The sequence below is a fragment of the Zingiber officinale genome, chromosome 8B (genome assembly GCF_018446385.1).
Source record: "Zingiber officinale cultivar Zhangliang chromosome 8B, Zo_v1.1, whole genome shotgun sequence".
Lineage (NCBI taxonomy): Eukaryota > Viridiplantae > Streptophyta > Magnoliopsida > Zingiberales > Zingiberaceae > Zingiber > Zingiber officinale.
In genome coordinates this window covers 89,303,101-89,324,020 of record NC_056001.1, presented here as the reverse complement: position 1 = coordinate 89,324,020, position 20,920 = coordinate 89,303,101, and the positions used below count along the sequence as shown (strand labels likewise).

General features: G+C 37.7%; 1 protein-coding gene across 1 annotated transcript; it reads right to left on the bottom strand.

Annotated features, from left to right (window-relative positions):
* Positions 1 to 2,686: 2,686 nt before the first annotated feature.
* On the bottom strand, positions 2,687 to 4,059 carry LOC122015719 (photosynthetic NDH subunit of subcomplex B 2, chloroplastic-like). The gene is made up of 3 exons (XM_042572742.1): positions 3,558 to 4,059; positions 3,031 to 3,486; positions 2,687 to 2,956 (listed from the first exon to the last, which is right to left on the bottom strand). The coding sequence occupies exons 1-3, from the start codon at positions 3,948 to 3,950 to the stop codon at positions 2,762 to 2,764; spliced, it is 1,044 nt and encodes a 347-aa protein (XP_042428676.1). The 5' UTR covers positions 3,951 to 4,059; the 3' UTR covers positions 2,687 to 2,761.
* Between the last annotated feature and the right edge of the window lie 16,861 nt (positions 4,060 to 20,920).

Here is a 20,920-nt window from a genome sequence, read left to right as displayed (position 1 = left end):
CTCACGTATCATTGACTACTGTTCATGTGAGTCCTCTTATGTTTATCACCGGATCACGTTGTATAACAATAATTGACACAAGCAAGTTAGAATTTTTTTTTTTGTTATGATAGAGAGGGAATTTTTTGGTTATGATTGAGAGGATGAAAATTTTTCGAATCTTATATAGCCACCACTATAAAATATTAAAATTTAGTTTGCTATCAATTATATTAAAATAAAAAAACTTCTAAAATAATTCTCAAATTCATATCTAGAACTTAAAGGTATTTGTAGACTTTTCATCCATTGTTTTAATAATAGATATGTTTTTGTAAATTTTAAATGAGTACTACCACTAATAGTTTGTATTCTGGACACATTAGTTTTTAATCTAAATTTTAAGTTATATCTTTATAAATATAATATAAATTATTTTAGTATTTTGTATAATATTAGTGATTTGGAGAAGAATAATTTTTAAATGAAATTAAAACATCACAATACATAACTAATATTTCATGTAAAAACATATAATTTAAGTTTAGGATCTAATATTCCATTGGTGTGAAATAATATACATTAGTATTATTGGTATTTATGTAAAAAATAAATATAATAATTCTATATATTGAAATAAGTTTGGTAATAATTTATATATTTAATTCCGAATATATCACGTGGAAACATTTTTGTTCTCATTCATTAATTTTATAAAATTAATCCTATTATTTCATTATATTAGAATGACGGTAAATAAAAAATAACAATTTTAATTAATTTAATTTGATTTTTAAAATTTTTTATTCCATCTTGAACTGTAAATTTAAAACATGATATACATAAACAAATAAGTTTAAGTTTATTAATACTTACAGTAGTATTAGAACTAACATTATCAAAATAATATTAAAAATATTTTAAAAATTAATCTATATTCTTCTAAAATTAAGGATAATAATGGAAAGATATTAGGATTAATTTGTAATTCATCAAAGATCGAATCCTAATAAATGTTGTTGAATTGTTTAAGAATTATCAATCTGTCTTCAATTAATTTTTTTCACTACTTTACTAAATTTTAAATTGTATGACTAAGTATAGTTTGAGAAATATTTTTAGTAAATAAATTAACAGATTTTTGAAAATGTTCAAATGTGCATTTAGACCAAAACAAAAAGAAAGATATTTTTGTAAAAATCAATTTAGTTAATGATTCTATTAATTTATTATCAAAATATTTAAAAAAATTTGAATCGGTACCTCCACTAATCTTAAAAATCTGAACAGTTGTATTTGAGAGCATTTGACTTCAAATTTTTTTATTTTGATGTATCACTTTCATCATGACCCATAATCACCTCCCGATTGGAATTTATAAGAAGTTTTGTAGTACTTATATTTTTCATACAATTCTTCGTACAGAAGAATATTTTTCTCAAAATATTTAGTAAAAATAAACGATTTTAAATATGATTATCTCTAACCTTAGAAGTTTTGGTACTTTCTTGTATCTAGCCTGTCAGAAGTTGCTTGGTTCATCATCGGTAAACTAAATATTGTCGAGATGGACTATTTCTATACCCTTTTGAGACCGAAATGAATCTCCTTCTATTAGAATTGGAGAATTGAAATTGAAAGTGATCGATATTTCAGAATTCAAAGATAAAAATAGACAAGATGACGTAAAAATAATAAAATGTATATTTCTAGAGTTTAGAGAATAATGGTTACTAAATCGTAATCATTGATAAAAAAAATTATAAAATAATCTCAACCGTTCAAAAAAAAAAACTATAAATGATCGGTTGGTCAAATTAAAAAAAAAATGAACCGCAAGTTCACGATTAATTTGAGGTTGATATGTAACCGATCCGTCACAGTTTTGGTTCATTTAATCATGTCAGTGGTAACCAACTCATTATGGACTCAAGGGTCGTGGTTGGGTAGGCTGGGAATTGAAAGTTTCACTATATTTGGATTTACATTGATGGAAGGAATTAAAATTAATTAAAAAAATAACAAATTTGAATGCTTTTTTTCCCCTCCCAAAGGGGGAATAATGAGTATCCCCCTAAATTTGGATGATGATCTTTCTAACATGAAATCTGTGCTTGTATCCGTTTGGTTTTGTATGAAACCTGAAACCATGTATTTTCTTCTTTATATGATATCTCACACAACTTCAACTTGTTATGGCTTCAGGATTTAAAGTGCAAAACTGAAACTCAACTAAAACACTAGTATCAGTTTTTGGGTGAACAGAAAGTTGATAGTGAGTTATGAGGTTTCGTGTCCGTGTTAAGTGCTATGTTTCTGTAAAACTGATATTTTTGTCAAGTGCTGTGTTTCAGTCTTTCAGAGTTATGTAGATTCTTTATCAGTTTCTGCTATGTTTCAGATTTGTGTCTATGGAAATACATGTTTCCTATTTGGTGAATCAGTTTTGCATGATTTAGTAGCTTTAGATTTTTGTCAAGTGCTGGAAATCACATAGATACGGAAAACATGGGCATGATTTTTACAAACAGCTGCATCGATATGATACAGAAAGCATATGTTTCATCTTGAAGCCTCGTTCTGAAATAGTTCTACTGAAAAAAACGATCGAACTGCTTCAGTGATGAAAAACAAACCATTACCGGTGTTTTGTGCTCAGATTTGTCTCAGAATTTTAAACTGTTAGATATCCGTGTGCGTAATCAGCTGACATTGACAGGCAATTCCAATCTTTTTTGTCAGAAAAAATAAATATGGTATAAATTTATGCACAGTCATCGATCTACAAATTATCATGCTCGATCATCTGGGCCGCTCTCCATTCCTCTTCCGGGTTCACAACTACAGGAACAAGCATTGAAGCAGAGCCGGCGCATATGAAGTAGTCCTTGCCATATTTTTTGGAGAAAGAGCCAGGAGAGCTCAGATAGATGTCCTCATACCCCATTCTTATCACCCTGAATCCAAGACCGCTGCCCTGTAACATAAAATTGTGTTAAAATCGAACGCCTTTCAGTCGATACACAGGAGCGATGTGTATTGTACAATAACCTGATCGATGGTAGTGTACTTGGAAGGCGGGGTGTTATAGATCCTCTTCACTCTCTCCTCAGGCGGGGCGGAATAAACCCTGCTCAATTTGCCTCTCAATATCGTATACAGATCATCCTCCACGGCCCAGTCCTTGGGCTTGTCGCCATCACCATTTCCAAAGCCCAGAGATTCCAGGAAGGAAGGAGGCTCCGGCTCCATGGCCTCTTCTGGAGACAAGACGCCGAAGCTTGAGGAGGGAGGCGGATGAGGGAGGTAGGAACAGCCTCTGAGGCCGTGAATCGCACACCCGCGTCGGCTTTTGAACCTGAGGTGGCTCAGCATGGCGCTGCTGAGCTCCACTGGTTTCTTCCCCGTGTTCTTGAGGATGACCGCGGTAGCCATGCTCAGGGGGAAGAGGGAGACGACGTAGGTAATGTCCAGGGAGCCGTCTCCATTGGTGCAGCTCAATTCCACCTGCAATCCAAAATAAGGGATATAAAACCGTGCCCTAATTTCAATTTCCATTGGTACATTTGAGCGAGTACCTGGACGGCGTCGAAGGAGTCCGAGTCGGCGTCCTTCACGACCCACTCCGAAGCGCTCCAGGAAGAGCCACTAGAGCTCGTCTTAAGAACTAACCCAAGGCCGCCTCGAGGGGCCTCGCCGGACTCTTCATTGCCCACGGTGAAGAGCACCTCCTCGAAGCCGTCGTCCTTCCAGTATACCTTGGGCTTGTAGGACGTGATGAGGCCGTCTGGGATCCGGATCTGGAGGGAGCTTCCGTTCCTGACGGAGAGCTCGACGCCGGAGTCGTTGAACTTGATGCCCTTCCGGCCGAAGCGGTCCTGGAGAGACTCGGTAGCGGTGGTAAGAGGGACGGCGGAAACGGATCGGATGGGGGCGGGTTTGGGGAGATGGAGAGAGAGGAGGGAGGCCATTGGAGAGTGGAGACTCCTCTGCTTCGCGCCGGCGCTTCACTGCGACCTGTACTATATCCGCCTCGGCCGGGAATAGCGGTTGCAAATTGGAATCGCTGTTGCCTCCTTATCTGATGACGTTTTATTTCTTTTAACGCTCACGTTGCCACTTGCCCGAATTGTATTGGTTAGCTTCGCAGGCGGATCTATTGATCGGGAACACAAGTGGCCGTCCGATTTCATGAAGAGTTGATTTCAATAGCTAATTGCTTCTCAATTTTTATTGGCAGTGAAGAAAATCTCGATTAAATTGAAATAATCCATTGGATTAGAAAGTTCAATTTAATTGATTTAAAATTTTAGTTTTTTTAAATATCTATATTTTGATTTATTCAATTGAATGTCGATTTTAAAATTTTAAATTCGATTAAATTCGTATCAATCGACTATTATATTGTGAACAATCAATTGAAAATTTAAATCGGATAATGACGGTACAACTCAATTGATCAATAAATCCATCTAACTCAACTGTCCAATTGCAATTGACGGTTGATATATACGGTTAAAAACATTAATTAATTTGATAATTGATCGAATTATTAATTTTATATTAATTTAATTGATTTTATTTAATAATAAAGTCCGGTAGATTGATTTATATAAAAAAAATTAATTTATTCAATTCAATGAATACAATTTTAATTTATTCAATTTAATTTTTTCTCTATTCGCCGCCTTAAGGGTTGAGATTGACCCTGGTTGCTAAGCAAGTGGATGGCAAGGCAAGGATTGAGGTGTTAGAGCAGATGTCTTGCAAGTTAACTATTAGTTAGGATTTTATTGACTTTATTGACTTTCATAAATAAATAATTTTTATTTCAATATAATTTAATTCAATTTGGTATTTATTTTATTTTTATACCAATACTCAATGCATAGATAAAATCTTTGAATATATTATAGTGAGATATGGTGGTACATATGATGACTATTATGAAGTACATCAATATTTATTGTATATTCTAAATATATTCCTAGTCAATTGTGTCGCCTAATAAACAAGAATAAAAGGTTGCACGGGTTAGAGACTAGCATCTGTGATATAATGTACCATGTTTCATTAGTAAGAACATAAAGATATTCAAGCATACAGCTAGATGCTTATACGAAAAGTTCATCGAACTTATCTCACATGGACATCTCAAGTAGTTATCATTTATCAAGTGGATAAGTTCTTGATTTGTGGTTATAAACAAGTAATCTTTATGACCTAGGACAACACTGAGACTCTATATTCTCGAACTGCACTTTAACTCATTTACTCACTCTATTGAGGTCATCAGGTGGTGAGATTTGGTGTAGTAACGAAATATATAGGAGTTAGTGTATTATAATCGAGGATTTAACACGCACCTATGAGTGTGGATATCTTATGTAATATATTGTTCTATAGTATATAAAATCTCTAATCAGAGTTATAAGATGTATTTTAGGAAAGAAATTTCCTAGTTGCATATGCGATATCACTATAAGAAATATTATATGGTTGTCGAATCAATATTACTAATGGTTGTAGATTCGACCAGGATATATGAGATGAATGGACCGGACTATACATTAATCATAATCGACTGGTTATTGCAAACACTACTCAGTGATATCTAGGGATTCATGGGACAGTGCTGCTAGATGATCTTATCATGATTCGTTGGGTACTAATCAGAAGTAGTTCTAATCTCCTATAATCAAGAAGTTTATCATAGGATGAGGCTATTAAGGGTATACTCAAACGAAAGATGAGCATTGTCCTAAATTACAAAGAGTTGTGAATACACGACTAGTTGTATATTGAACCATTGATGGTCACACAAGTATTTATTTCCCTATTTCTCGTTGAGAGTCAAATTCAAGTAGTTGAATTTGGTGAATAAAGTTTGATGTGATCAAATAGTGAATTGTCAAATAAAGTTTAATATAATCAAATATTATGAACGATTTTCAATTAATGGAAACAAGGAGAGTAGAAGAGTTCCACACAGAGTCTACAAATTGGATTTGTGTTGTCATAACAATAAGCAACTTGCTTGCCACACTGGAAATTCTGAATCGTTGATATGATTATGATTAACTTACATCATTGGATTTTAGAAAAGTTCTAACATTCAATGGGTCAAGATGGATATTATATGAATCAATCACTTGATATGCATTAAGGATCTTGCTTGTATGTTTAGATTGGAATGCATGCTTAGATTAAAGATCATGCTTATATTTATTTTGAAACTTCATATGAACACTCCTTTAATTTAATTGTTAAATCATAAAATAAAATTTTAGTTTTCTACTGCACATATGGGTGTACAAACATGATATATAAATTTTGAATTTATTACAACAGTGGTATAAGAGCCAGTTTTTTTATTTTTCATATGGATTTTGAAACAACAGTATATGTGTTCTTTTAATTGATTTTTACCATGTAAGAAAATTATATTGTAATGGATTCGATAAGATCAAAATATCTTTTGGTGAAATATGATTTTACCTATACTTAATTTTTTTCCAATTAAATGGTAGTGTTGAATTATCATTAATCATTTTTCCAAATGTAAATTTCAAAATTTTCAACTTATCTATTACCATGTCTCCTAATAGTGTGGGTGGTGGTCTTCTAAATTCTTTTGTGCCATTAAAAATAGTATTTTTTTAAAACACATGATCACTATTTAAAAATATACGGTGACTCATATAGTGTAAGTACTCTGTTGTGGTTTTGGTATGATCAACCAAGTCAAGTTAGGTCCTGTGTATGTTTGATATCTTGTGTCTAACTGTACATGAACTTGGGAGCACAGGAAATCGAGCGAAAGATGTAGCCAGCAAGAAGGATGACACGAAAGAGAGTCGATGGGTTCGGTGCATCTGAGGGACGAGGTGCTACGGAAAAGTACAATGACAGATAAGAAGGAAGCACACGACATTTTTGAGGGACGAAAAGCTAGAGCAGAAGCTTGCTCGAGGAGAAGGCTAAAAAATGGGTTCGAGTGAGCCCTATTCAGGATGGCTGAAATCACCCAAGCAACGAAGCTTAATTGGAAGAGAACCAGATAGTCAACAAGATGTTGACTGTCCAGACGCCTGGACCGAGTCCAGGCACCCGAATACTCTGAGTGCTCGGAACCCCTTGGTTAGCCCAGGGACGCCTCAACGCCTGCCTCGTAGAGCAAGGGCATCCGGGCGCCTAGACCTGGTCCGAGTGCCTAGACTTGGTTTGGGCCCCCGGACCAGATAAATTTTATCTTTGTCGAGCTGTTGCGACAACATGGATAAAGTCTTATCCACACCTAGGCATCCGGACCCCTTCTAGGTGCCCGAAGCTATCATGTCAACAAACGGTCAAATTCAACCAATGGACTATAAATAGTGCTTTAGTCTCAATAGTTCAAAACAACACTTTCAAACGACTTCTGTATTTCAAATTCTAGTTCTGTTCTCTACTATTTTGTACTTTTAACGTTGTAAGAGGCTACTTCGCCTTTGAAAGGAGGAGATTTTAGTGAGCTACAATTGCATGTCTTAGATTAACAATCCTCTGATTGCAAATCAAGTAAATATTTCTTGCCTCTATCTTTATTTAATGCATTTACTTTCAATTTATAAACAAGTATTTCCCTAACTTAGTCGAAAGATCGAGAAAGGATTTGTTTGTAATTTCAGACAATTCACTCCCTCTTGTCGGCCGATCGGGGACCTACATATAGTAGTATTTTCTACATTTTTTAACCATTGTGAATGTGTAAATTTGTGACATACTAAGCATGCAAGTTGTCCTTTAGTGCTTCATCTTGATAAGATTGCATATCTAGGGAAATTACTTATTATCCATAGTAATGTGACATGCAATTGAAAATTTTGTTTAGTTGGTGTATCATATGTTTGCACTTCTGTCTCCCACAAATCCTTCAAATCTGCAATAAGAGGTTGCAAGTAGATGTTGATGTGATTTCCTGGAGCAAATGAGCCAGGTATCAATAGTGACAACATAAAGTATGGTTGCTTCATATACATCCATAGTGGAAGATTATATGGCATTAAAATGACTGATTATATACTATATGCCACACTCATATTTTTGAATGGATTAAATCCATCTAATGCTAAACCAAGCCTCATATTCCTAGGATCCTTTGCAATTCTGAATGCTTATGATCAAATGTTTGCCAAGATGGAGAGTCAGTCAGATGTTGCATGTAACCATCCTTTGTGTGAGATTCAGAATGTCATCTCATATGGAATGTTGTTTTGGATGACATGAACAAACGTTGTAATCTAGGCTTTATTGGAAAATACCATAAAAGCTTACGTGCAATTTTTCTCTTTTCACCGGTAGAATCATTTTTGGATGTTTCCCATCTGGGTTCACTACATGCTTCACATTGAATTCTTTCTTTTCCAATCTCCAGTACAAAGTGCAATCATTAGGTTTCATTTTCCAACCTCCAGTACAAAGTGCTTCACATTGAGTGTACCCTTTCGCAACAAGTCTTGTTTTGAAGGTTTCTACCTTCCCGGCTGTCCCTCTTTTCTTTTTGTAGATCCACTTGCATCCAACAACTTTTATACCATTTGGTGGTTCTATAAGCTCCCAGACCTTATTAGAATATATAGATTCTATTTCAGAATTCATCGCATTTTGCCAAGATACTGCATCTTTATCTTGGAGTGCTTTGTCATACGTCCGGGGATCAGATTCATGTTTACCCGGGATCAAGTCCGAAGATTCTCCCAAAAACATGAATCTCTCAGGTTGTCTAACAACCCTCCCACTATGATGAGACACTGTCTGTAACTGTGCATCATTTGTAACACGTGTTGCAGTCTCTTGTGATACTTTATCTTGTACTGTTGGTACTAAAGTAGACGTGTCCTCTCTTATTTCTTCTAGAACAATTTTACTTTTGGGCTTGTGGTCCATTATATAGTCTTCTTCTAAAAACTGGGCATTGGTGCTAACAATGACCTTCTGATCTTTAGGGCTATAAAATAAACCACCTTTCGTTCCTCTAGGATACCCCACAAACACGCGAACTTCTGTATGAGATTCCAACTTATCAGCATCTGCTTTCAGCACATGTGCTGGACTATCCGAATATGTCTCAGGCTAGGCTTTCGCTCATTCCACAATTCTATGGGAGTAGAGGGTACTGATTTAGAAGGTACTAAGTTCAGAATGTGCACTGTCGTTTCCAGAGCGTATCCCCAAAACGAATTTGGTAATTCTGAATAACTCATCATCGATCTAACCATCTCCATAAGAGTCATATTCCTTCGTTTTGCCACACCATTCTGTTGGGGTGTACCAGGTGCGGATAATTGGGATTGAATCCCAGCTTTTGATAAGTAATTCTTAAACTCTCCTAAGAGGTATTCGCCACCACCATCAGACTGTAGTGTCTTGATACTTTTACCAAGACATTTCTCCACATCAGTCTTGTACTCTTTGAATTTATCAAAGCACTCAGACTTGCGGCGCATCAAGTAAATGTATCCGTATCTCGAATAATCATCTATAAAAGAGACAAAATATTCAAAACCACCTCATGCCTGGATAGACATAGGATCACACAAATCAGAATGAGCAAGTTCTATCATATCTTTGGCTTTATACCCCTTGGCCTTAAAAGGTCTCTTGGTCATTTTACCTTCCAAGCAAGATTCACAGGTTGGAAAGTTTTCCACCACTAATGAACCCAAGAGTCCATAAGCTATAAGCCTTTGAATCCTACTTAAGTTAATATGACTAAGTTTTAGATGCCAAAAATATATTTGGTTCATCTCCGAAGGTTCCTTTCTCTTATTGGAATTAGAAGATGTGTTATTAATTTTCATTTGTTGCTTTGTGGAAGAAATTGGATTTAAAGTATATAAATTACCAACAAATGCACCAAAACCGATAATAACCCTATTTCTCTTTATAACCACATTGCTATTAAAAGAAACAGAATATCCATCCAAATACAGTTTAAAAATTGAAATTAAATTCTTTCTAAAACGGGGTTCATAAAGATAATTTCTTAAAACCAAACTTCTATTCCTATCAAAAGATAAGTAGACGTCTCCCACTACAATACCCGCCACCTTAGTAGCATTGCCCATGTAGACAATTATTTCTCCTTCAAATAGTCGTCGGGTTTCCTGGAACCCCTGCAAAGAGTTGCAGACATGATCAGTGGCTCCCGTATCTACACACCAGGTGCTGGTAGATAACACCGCTAAATATGTTTCAACTACTAGAGAATGAGATATACCTTTATTGTTCTCTTTCCTACGAGGACAGTCTGCCTTCCAATGTCCTGACTGCTTGCAGATGAAGCACTTGCCCTTCGACTTCTTCATTCCAGCTTTTTGTCCTGTACCTTGAGGTTTATTCACCTTCTTTGCTGAAACAGCCTGTTTCTTCTTCTTCTTGCCTTTTGACTCAGAAGTAGAACCATTTTCAGCATAGTGCATATGAGAATTGTGACGAAATAGCCCTTCTGCTGCCTGAAGTTCTGTCAACAGTTCCGCCAATGAATACATCTTTTTATTCATATTATAGTTCAGGCGGAAATGCTCAAAACTTCTGAGTAGCGTTTGGAGAATGATATCAATCTGGGTTTCCCCATCGATTTCTCCTCCAAGGATTTGTATTTCGTTCAAATAAGTCATCATCTTTAGGATATGATCCCTTACGGGAGTCCCCTCTGTCATGGTGGTTGCCATTAACTTTCTCATAGCTTCTTGCCTAGCGGCCCGATCCTGGTGACCAAAGAGATCCTTGAGATTGTTCATTATATCATAAGCTGTTGGTAAATCCTGATGCTAATGTTGCAGTACATTTGACATTGAAGTCATAATGTAACACCACGCCATCTCATCTGCCTTTACCCATTTCCTAAGATTCTCAATCTCCTCTTGGGTAGACTCACCATTAGGCACATTAGGGCACTCCTCTGATAGTACAAACTTATAGCCCTCAGCAGTTAGGACAATGTCCAGGTTTCTTTTCCAATCTATATAATTGGGACTAGTAAGTTTGTTCTCTTTCAGTATGATGGTCAGTGGGTTGAAAGTCGTCCTAAGAATCACAAAATAAACTTTGGTCAACTCTCTAAATTTAAAATAATATTGATTCCTCAAACAATACTATTTAAATTAATCAACACCTCAAATCACTGTGAATTTTGCATGCCACGATAGTGTGGACGTATACAAAATCAAACATTTGTAAGAGGAGATTTTACCCATTAATTTTATTCTTGTCATCCTAACTTTATGACAAATAAAATTAATAGTTGGTTTTCCTTCGGTCACACAAATAATATCAGTGACTCCGATGAGGAGGATACTATTAGATGTGTCTAAGTGTACACCATTACTTGACACTTAGTCCATTAAATAAGATTGTGCCCCTTCAGATGGGGAAGATCACACGCTTCTAATTAATTTCCTATAGTCATCCAAAAATGAAAGTTTGATCTAGTGATCCACAAATAAACTCATCCGATATGGAGGAAGACACTCAAAGCCAACGTGTAAGTTTGTTTGCATCACTTACAAATCAGTAATGGAATTTATTAAAAAATCTCTCTCCCACTTAGTTATTTAAGGTGAGGAATTTTAACCTAGTAAGCACACATCACACACATAACAGTAAATAAAAGCAATAAATATTCAAATTATTTTTCAACTATTATGACCTTTTCCATCATTGTCCTTTGCGTGCTGCCAGCCCTAGGATTCATACCGTTGGGTCCATCGAGCTTCCTTTTTCCGCTGCGCTTCTGGTCCTCCAATAGTGCCACGCCTTGCAAGGATACGATCCGCGACAAAAATAGAATTTTACATATATCGATCCTATATTCCACAAAGGAATGTACATATAATCTAGATCGAAACAAAAATGTAAATTCCTAATAACTAATACAGCTCCTGCTGTATTTAGTATTACAATCATACACACACAATAAAATGCCCTTGACATGTCCAAGGGTCCAATCACACACAATATCTGTAAGCCATAATAGTTGGAGCCTGCAACCAAAGAGTTAGCACATCCTACTATTATCCTACCTAAATTATGTATGACATGTGCATAATTAAACTGAAAACCAAACACACAAAGGCAAACCCTAGCTCTGATACCAATTATTGGTTGGTCCTAGGAAGATCGTACTGGTTCCATTGTACAAAAATTTTATACAAGTGTCGAACCTTTCCTAAACAACCCACTGTGTTCTTTAGAAATTAAATTAGGAATCGCAAACGGAATTTAACATTATTGGTTCCAAATTTAACTTATCTGTTCTTAATGGTTTAGATTTGGATAGCAAACGATGCTTAACATTATTGATCCAAATCCACCTATGTTATAAATTTAATTAAATATTAATTTCTAAAATTGGCTTCCAGGACTGCATGGTGAGGCACTAGTCCTTCTTGGGTATGGGATCATCCACCACCGCCTAGACAAAGCCTTTTAAGGAAATCTAATATTTAATTTCCTTATATAACTCTAGGTTTAACTAAAAAGAATAATCGAATCACAAATTCGAAAAACAAAAAAAACATAAACTCGAATCACAAATTCAAAACTCTAGAATCATATGCCTCTTGTGTTTGGAATTCATACAAAGAAAAACTAGCATGATGCGAAAGATAATTACTAGTTATACCTTTCTTTGCATGCAACGACCTCTTGATCTTCTGTTGTATTCCTCACCTCCTCTTGGATGTCGTGTGGGCGACGAACTTCCAAGATGAACACCACCCAAAAGCTCCTCCTCCTTATCTAAGTTTCGGCCACAACCACAACCACAACCAAGGAACAAAAGAGAGCAAGGGGAAAAGAAAGGAGAGAGGGTCGACCACAAGAGAGAGCACAAGCAAGAGAATAAGAATTGATACATCATGAGGTCTCTCCTCCCCTTCTTTTATAATACTTGCCCAAGGCAAATAAGGAAAGATTTTTACAAAAAATTTAAATCTTCCCCTTGATTTCCTTTCCTCCTTTTATTTTCCTTTTCCTCCTCTTTTATTCTCTTAATGGCCGGCCCCTTGCTTGGACACCAAGCAAGGGTGGCCGGCCCCTATAAAGATGGAGAAAAATATTTTGTAAAAATTTTATAAGCAAAGAAGGAAAGCTCTTATAAAATTTTACAAGCTCTCTTTTAATTTCCTAATGTGATGTTTAAAAAAGGAAAGTTCTAAAAATTAAAACCAAATTTTAAAATTTAAAACATCTCTTATAAAATTTTATTTTTTAACATGATTACAAAAAAGGAAAGTTTCAAATTTAAAACTCTCTTTTTAAAAAACCATGAGGATGGTTAAAAAAGGAAAGTTTTAAAACTTTTAAAACTTTCTTTTAAACCATGTGGCCTAATTCAAAAAAGGAAAGTTTTATAATTTTAAAATCTCTCTTTTTAAAACTTATAGATGTCTATAAAGAGAAGATTTTAAAAATTCAAAACACCCCTCATACTTTGAATTATGTGGCCGACCCCTTCATGAAGCATATGGCCGACCACCTTAAGGAGAATATGGCCGACCCCTTTAGCTTGGTTACCAAGCCATGGGCCAGCCCCTTCTTGGACACCAAGATGAGGCTTCTTGGACTTCTTCTTCGGAAGTTGAGCATCTCTCAACTTCGGAGTCCTCTTGCTCTTGATCTTGATCCACTGAGTCACCCTCTGGATTCTTCTTGATTTGTAACAGTGGAGGGGATCTCATGAATCTTTGTCAATTTGCTCCAAAACTCCTTGGCATCCTTGAATTCTCCAACTTGAGCCAAAATATTGCTTGGCAACAAATTGACCAATAGCTTGGCCATTTTGTCATTTGCCTCGCTCCTTTGAATTTACTCTTGGCTCCATTTGCTCTTCTTGAGAAGTTTACCCTTTGAATTTGTTGGAGCATCAAAGCCTTCTATTAGAGCAAACCATTGCTCTATCTTCATCATAAGAAAATTTTTGATCCTTGATCTCCAAAGATCGAAGCTTGTGGATACAAATGGTGGAGGCACTCTCGTGTTGAATCCGAATCCATCTCCGAATTCCATTTGAAGTTGAGCTTGATGAAATCTTTGACTTGAAGAATTTTGCTCCAACTTCTTCACGCTTTAGCCTTGTTGCCCCTTCCGGCGATGATTCCGGTGAAGAGCGACCTCGCTCTGATACCACTTGTTAGGGTCGAAATGTAGCTAGAGGGGGGTGAATAGCTCGTCGCGCTCGTCGTAGCTTGCTTCTTGATGATGATATACAGCAGAATGTACAAGAAACAAAAATACAACACTAACACAAGGATTTACTTGGTATCCACCTCAAGAAGAGGTGACTAATTCAAGGATCCACACGCGACACACTCTCCACTAATGAAATCACTCATTTACGGTAACTACCGTAGGCGGAGAAGCCTTATACAAACTCACACAATAACAAGAAGAAAAGAAAAAGTAAATACAAGTAAATTTTAGAAGATTTTATACAATGAACCCTATCTAGCTTCTCCTTCTTGTTTGGAACGCCTCTTGACCTTAGAAGTGCAAAAAAACCTTGCTCCAAGAAGCTTCAAGAACTGGCGGTGAGCTCTGGAAAATATCACTGTGAAGTGTGTAGAAGGATCGGGCAAAGAACTGTTGAAGAAGACGCTCGCAATGGCTTTATCCAGCGCCAATGTTCGGATCCCAATCGATTGGATTACTCCTAATCAATGGGGGAGGCTTTGGATCGATCGATTGATCGATCCAAAGCGCCTCTGTGCTCTCTGGAACTACACTGAATCGATTTCCTGATCGATTCACTAACCCTCGCGCGATTCCAGTCTCTCAATCGATCACTCGATCAATTGGAGGCTCCCAATCGATCGGGTGATCGATTGGGAGGGTCTCTGTGCTCGCACCGATTCTCCCCAATCGATCCACCAATCGATTGGGAGAAGATTTTATCGCGGCACCTCACCCAATCGATCAACCAATCGATTGGGCATGAGTCAATCGATCGGTTGATCGATTGATCCAACTTGATTTACCCTAATCAAGTTCCAAGCTCCTAAAACCCAACATCTGGTCAACCATGACCTGTTAGGACATCATGCCTAGCATCCGATCAACCTCGACCTGCTAGAACTTCCTCACCAAGTGTCTGCTCAATCCCTTTGACCCACTTGGACTTTTCTCCTCGTGTCAAGTATCCGGTCAATCCTTTGACTTACTTGGACTCCTTAATACCAGGTGTCCGGTCAACCTTGACACACCTGAATTTCTGCGTGCTTGGCTTCACTCACTAGGACTTCCCTTCTGCCTAGCTTCACTCACTAGGACTTCCCATCTGCCTAGCTTCTCTCACCAAGACTTTCACCTAGCTTCACTCACTAGGGTTTTCCATCTGCCTAGCTTCACTCACCAGGACTTTCCATCTATCTGAATGCACTTACCAGGACTTTCCCATCTGCCTGGCTTCACTCACCAGGACTTTCACCTGGCTTCACTCACCAAGATTTCCCAGTCAAGTATCCGGTCAACCTTGACCTACTTGACTCTTCTTCACACCTAACTGGTCAATCTTGACCAGAGGAGAATTGTACCAACAATCTCCCCAAATAAACGATTGCACCTGCAATCTCCATGTATTGCCAGTTTCCATGTATTGTCAAACATCGAAACCCAAACATCAAGACTCAAGCTTGAGCCTTCTCAAGCTTAGTCAACCAGGTCAACTTTGACCTAGGGAATATTGCACCAACAAAATTAGATTCTAAAGAAATTGAATTGAGTTTAGGAGATACCTCCTTTTTACTCATAGGACATCTACTCTTGTAGTGTCCCTTCTCATTGCACCCGAAGCACATAATGTAGTCCTTTAACTTGACTTAGGAAGAGATGCTCACTAAGTTGACCTCCAAGACCTCTTCTTCACTTGTCTTGGACTCTTCTTCAACCTTTGAGGATGCCTCCTCATCCACACTAGTGGATGACATTTCTTCATCCTTCTCCTCTTTGGATGTTGACCATGGCTCATCTTCCGTTTGCTCCTCAACTTGAGCCACTTCATCCTTTTCTTCGAATTTTTCCTCTTCGTGTGTAGGCATGAGCTCTTCCCATTGAACCTTCTTTATCTTGCTCCACAAATCATGAGCATTCTCGTACTCACCTACACACCTCATCACATTAGAAGGCAACATATCAATTAAAATTGATATTACCTTATTGTTTGCCTCCGATCTTGAAGTTTGCTCCTCCGTCCAATACCATGGTCGGAGCTTCTTCCCTTTCTTGTCTTTCAAGACTTCGAATGGTTCTTCCACAGCCATCATCGTGTCCCAATCTATGTCGAAGAAGTTATTCATCTTCACCATCCAAAAGGTGATGTCATATAAGCTTCCTCCTTCGAACTTCAGCGATTCAATCAAGCCGGTCATCTTCTTGTATTTGCTCTTCTCGGCGATTAATTCGGTGAAGTGCGACCTTGGCTCTAATACCACTTGTAGGGAGATCGGTGGTTGGCTAGAAGGGGGGTTGGATAGACGACACCCCCAAATCAATAGCTTTTCCTAGAATGTTAGCTTGCGCAACGGAATACAAACAAAAAAAACAAGCTAAAGACTAAAACTAAGAAAGGAAATGCAAACCGCTAACATGTTCATTTAATGTGGTTCGGAGATTGCTTGCTCCTACTCCACGGCGTGTCCTTGAGCTGGACAATTCTTATCCGTCGGTGGATGTAAACTCCGACTATCTCAAGTTGCTCCTTGTGGGTGGAGAAACCTCACCACAACACCAACCAAGACTCTTGAGACTAGTAGACTACTAATTAGGGGTTATCACCACTAATTTCGTTAACTATAACCAAGCTTCCAAGCTTTGGTTATATAGGCCGCAGGTTAAAAACCCTGCCTACCAGTCGACTACCAAAATCATCAGTTGACTGTCCTCTGTGGAAATTCGACCGTTACATCCCATGACTCGATACCAATTGCCTGCTAAAACTAGCAGTCAACTGCTCCACACTGATTGAGTGAACAGAAGCATTCTGTTCGCTCCCAGTCGACTGTCCCAGTCGACTGCACCAGTCGACTGGTGAAACTATCAGTTGACTAGTACCCGAGTAAAATCTCTCAGCACTCGGATCCTCACCCTTACGACTCATTTGATGCTTCCTTCGCAGCCTCGACCTCTTGCCTTCAAGCCTACTTCCTTTGGCTCTCATCTCTCGGATGCATTCAAGCTCGCGGCTCGTCCCCAATGTCATCCTTCGCATATGCCTCGAAGTCGCTTCCCTCTGCCCTTTTCCTTGCTGCCTTGTCCACAGTCCCTCGGATGCTCCATCCTTCACCGAACCCGAAGCCGTCAACCTAAGTCACATGTGTATCCTGCAGACCTGCACACTCACATACACATATCAAATACAAGGGTAAACCTAACTTAAACCCTTTGTCCAAACACAAAAACACATGGTCGCACAGACCATTGGGATTGCTCCTACATTTACTAGTGCTAACATTGCCTTAGATTAGCAACCTTCCCGGTTGCAAACTAAGGAAATCTCGGTAGCCTCAAATTTCTTTTTACGCATTTTTCTTTTTACTTATTAAGTGTTTGTCTAATTAAAGTTAAAAGAACGAGAAGGATATTTTTATAATTTATAGCAAGTCACTCTCCTCTTGTCGGCCGCACTGGGACCTACAAGGTTGAGATGTCCACCAAAACCCTAAGTCGAGATGTCAGCCGAGACATGAGGTCGAGATGTTTGCTGAGACTCAAGGCCGAGATGTTTGAGGTTGAGGCTGAGACAGCCGAGACGCCGACACAGCCAAGACACTAAGACAGCCGAGTGCCAAGATGCTCAGACACTGAGACCGAGATGTCTACCAAGACTCGAGGCCGAGATGTCCGCCGAGACTCAAGGCCAAGACACCGAGACCAGAAAGGAAGATTCCAAGGACTATGTGTGTTTGACGCAGTTTTCTTAAAATAGAGTCATCCCACTCAAGCAGTGCTTTAAGGTTACAATGAACGTTTGTTTTCTAGGATACAATGAAAAAACGACAATTACAATCCAACATAGATTGTTCATGGAAATTGAGAATATACGTGAGTGTCATCACTAAAAGACTGGCGATCGAAATGAATCGGCAAAGAAGAAAGAAGGAGAACGAAGGTGGAGGATTCTCTTTTTGCTCTTGCATTCATCTTCTCTGTCGTTCATTGCCTCCAACCAATTAGTCATCAATAGTGCCTATTTTAAATCGACAGTTACAAATCCTCCATTAATCATCGATTAATGCATTCATTACATTTGAACAGTAAATAAAAAAATTCATGTGACAAAATATTAGTTCATTCGCTTGGACAAATTTTGCCTCGACTGGTCGGTATTTAATGCGTGCAGGTCATGTTCGCATACTAGTTAACTTGGTTCAGTGCAATTCGAACCTTAGATTTGCACTCCTCTGCGGGTTTACGTGTAAAAGAAAGTCTCTCCTTATATATTTGTTCACAATGTCAATGCTTGTGAATCAATATAAAACAATAAAAGTGTCTTGAAGCTTTCAATATGAGACTAAAGTCTTATTCATAATAGAGTCTCTTTCCTCTCTATATTTTTTTCATTCACATATATCCAACATTTCATACGAAGAAGAAGTGTGATCAACAAGAGATGAAAATTTTAACCCCCGGGTAATGGTACTTTGGTTCTTCAAGTAGTTAACCAGACATTTAAAGATCAAATCCTAACTACGACATACTGTAGGAATTTTCTTTTAGTGGGATGACAACTTTAAAAATACTGGTCGTTTGGATGAGTTTCCTTGAGTGCTTTCTGATTTATCTTAATGATTGATGGAAAATTTTTATGGAACAAAATTAATCCAGATTAATCAATTCAAAGGATTGGATATCTAAATTTTTTAAGAAAAAACACACCAGAAGAAATTTGCAATCGTACACTTGCTTGTCACCTATCCAACAAACTGAACTAGATCCGACCTTCTTCAAATCATCCCATTCGCAACATACAACACCAAGTTTCACCGCCTTATTAAAAAAAACAAAACTCAGACCATAATCAAAACTCAAAATAGAACTAGAACCCCAAACGGAAAAATAAAATTCAAATAGAATTTCGATCTAAATGAATTAGAATCAAGAATTAAAAGCATAACCTAAATAAAATCTTCAACCCATAATAAAAATGATAATCTTAATTAGCCTTAGTGATTATCACTGGGATAATCGATCCGGTCCAACAAAAATTTTTCACCGACCACCAAGATAAATTAGGAAGTGCACGTGGCGGCCGTCCAGCATCCTTTGGTACGACCCCCATTTGAAGAAAAAATTTCTACAAATATACCGTAGCTGGGATTCGAACCGCAAGTATTTGGATGATAACCTGGATGTTCTACCGCAACACCATAGGCCCGAGGACAATCTTCAACCCAAAATAAAAAATGATTAACTAGGCTGGGTAACGTTGAGTCTGGGGTGACCGGTCCGGAGGTCCCACGGAAGTTTCCCATCGGCCACTAGGGTAAATTAGGAAGCACTTACAGTGGGCAGCTCAAGAGTCCAACATCCTTTAGTTACGTGCCCTATTTGGAGAAAAAATTTCTACAAATTCATCATAACTGGGGCTCGAACCACGGGTGCTTGGGTGACAATTTGGATGCCCTAGCGATGTACCATATCCCCGGGGGCATCTTCAACCCATAATAGAACCATAGTTGGGTGCCTCATGTTAGTCACTATTCCAAAGGTTAGTAGCAACCCGTAATTTACCTCCTCTGTGTTTGCCCTGGGATGGGTTGGCGGGGGCGCTGGGGGCGAGCGTATTCGTCTTTTGCCACCAATAGTTGAATGCCTCATTAATCGAATAAGAGATCAATTTCCGACGGACGTATATCCACAGAGAAAAGATATCTCTCACCTGTTAGCCAATTTGGCGGTTAGTTATAAACTAACTCTATGATTTATCTCCCTTCACATAATTTGATAATGGAATGTAAGGACACCTGAAGTGAGTGTAATAACCTTTTACTAAAATAGTTAGGTACCTAATTGTCCTTACGGGAGTGTTAAGTGATTAAAGGGTAACAAATTTATTATACTGGACTAGAGATCAATTTTTGTGTCGTTGTACTAGGATAAATGCTTTCGTAATTTCTCTCCTTCTTGAATGTATGAGACCCTTCTAAGATGACTCCTCCTTCTTCTTCTTCTATTATAGCTCACGAGACCATAAATCAAAACCCCAAATCTAAAACATAGAATCCGGAACTAAAATTCAGAGATCCGAAACTAACAACTCAAGACCTAGAAATCAAAACTTAAAATCCAGAACTTAGAAATCAAAACCCAAAATTTAAAATTTAAAACTTCGAATTCAAAACTCATAACCGAAAATAGAACAGGTATCCAAAAGCCAAAAATTAGGAATTAAAACTTAGAAACTAGACCCTCTGAATAAAATAAAAAATTTAAAAACTAACCATCAAAATCAGAATTCAAAAATAAAAAACTAGAACAAGACAACAAAATCAAAAGCAAAACTTAGAATTAAAACCAAACTAAACAAATTAGACAGGCACCCAAATAAATAAGATAGACAGAGGAACTACACTAATAAACAAAATAGATAAACAAATAGATACACCACACGAACATACTGACCAAATGGACAGATAGGATAGACACACACATACACGATAAAGATCATCCTCTTAAAGTATCGGAAACTGCTGGACTGGAGAAGACGAAGGGGGGAGGTGTCGACGGGGTGGCCGTTGAGCCAGCCTCTTTGTTACCCTCAATATTGCTCTGTGGGATCCACCAGAGGCAAATCCCCTCCATGGCTCGTCGTTCACGGTGTCAATGGATGCGAAGAGACGCCGAAGACTGGGACAGAAAGAAGAAAGCGACAGAATAAGAGGGGAGAAAAGATGCACCCCTT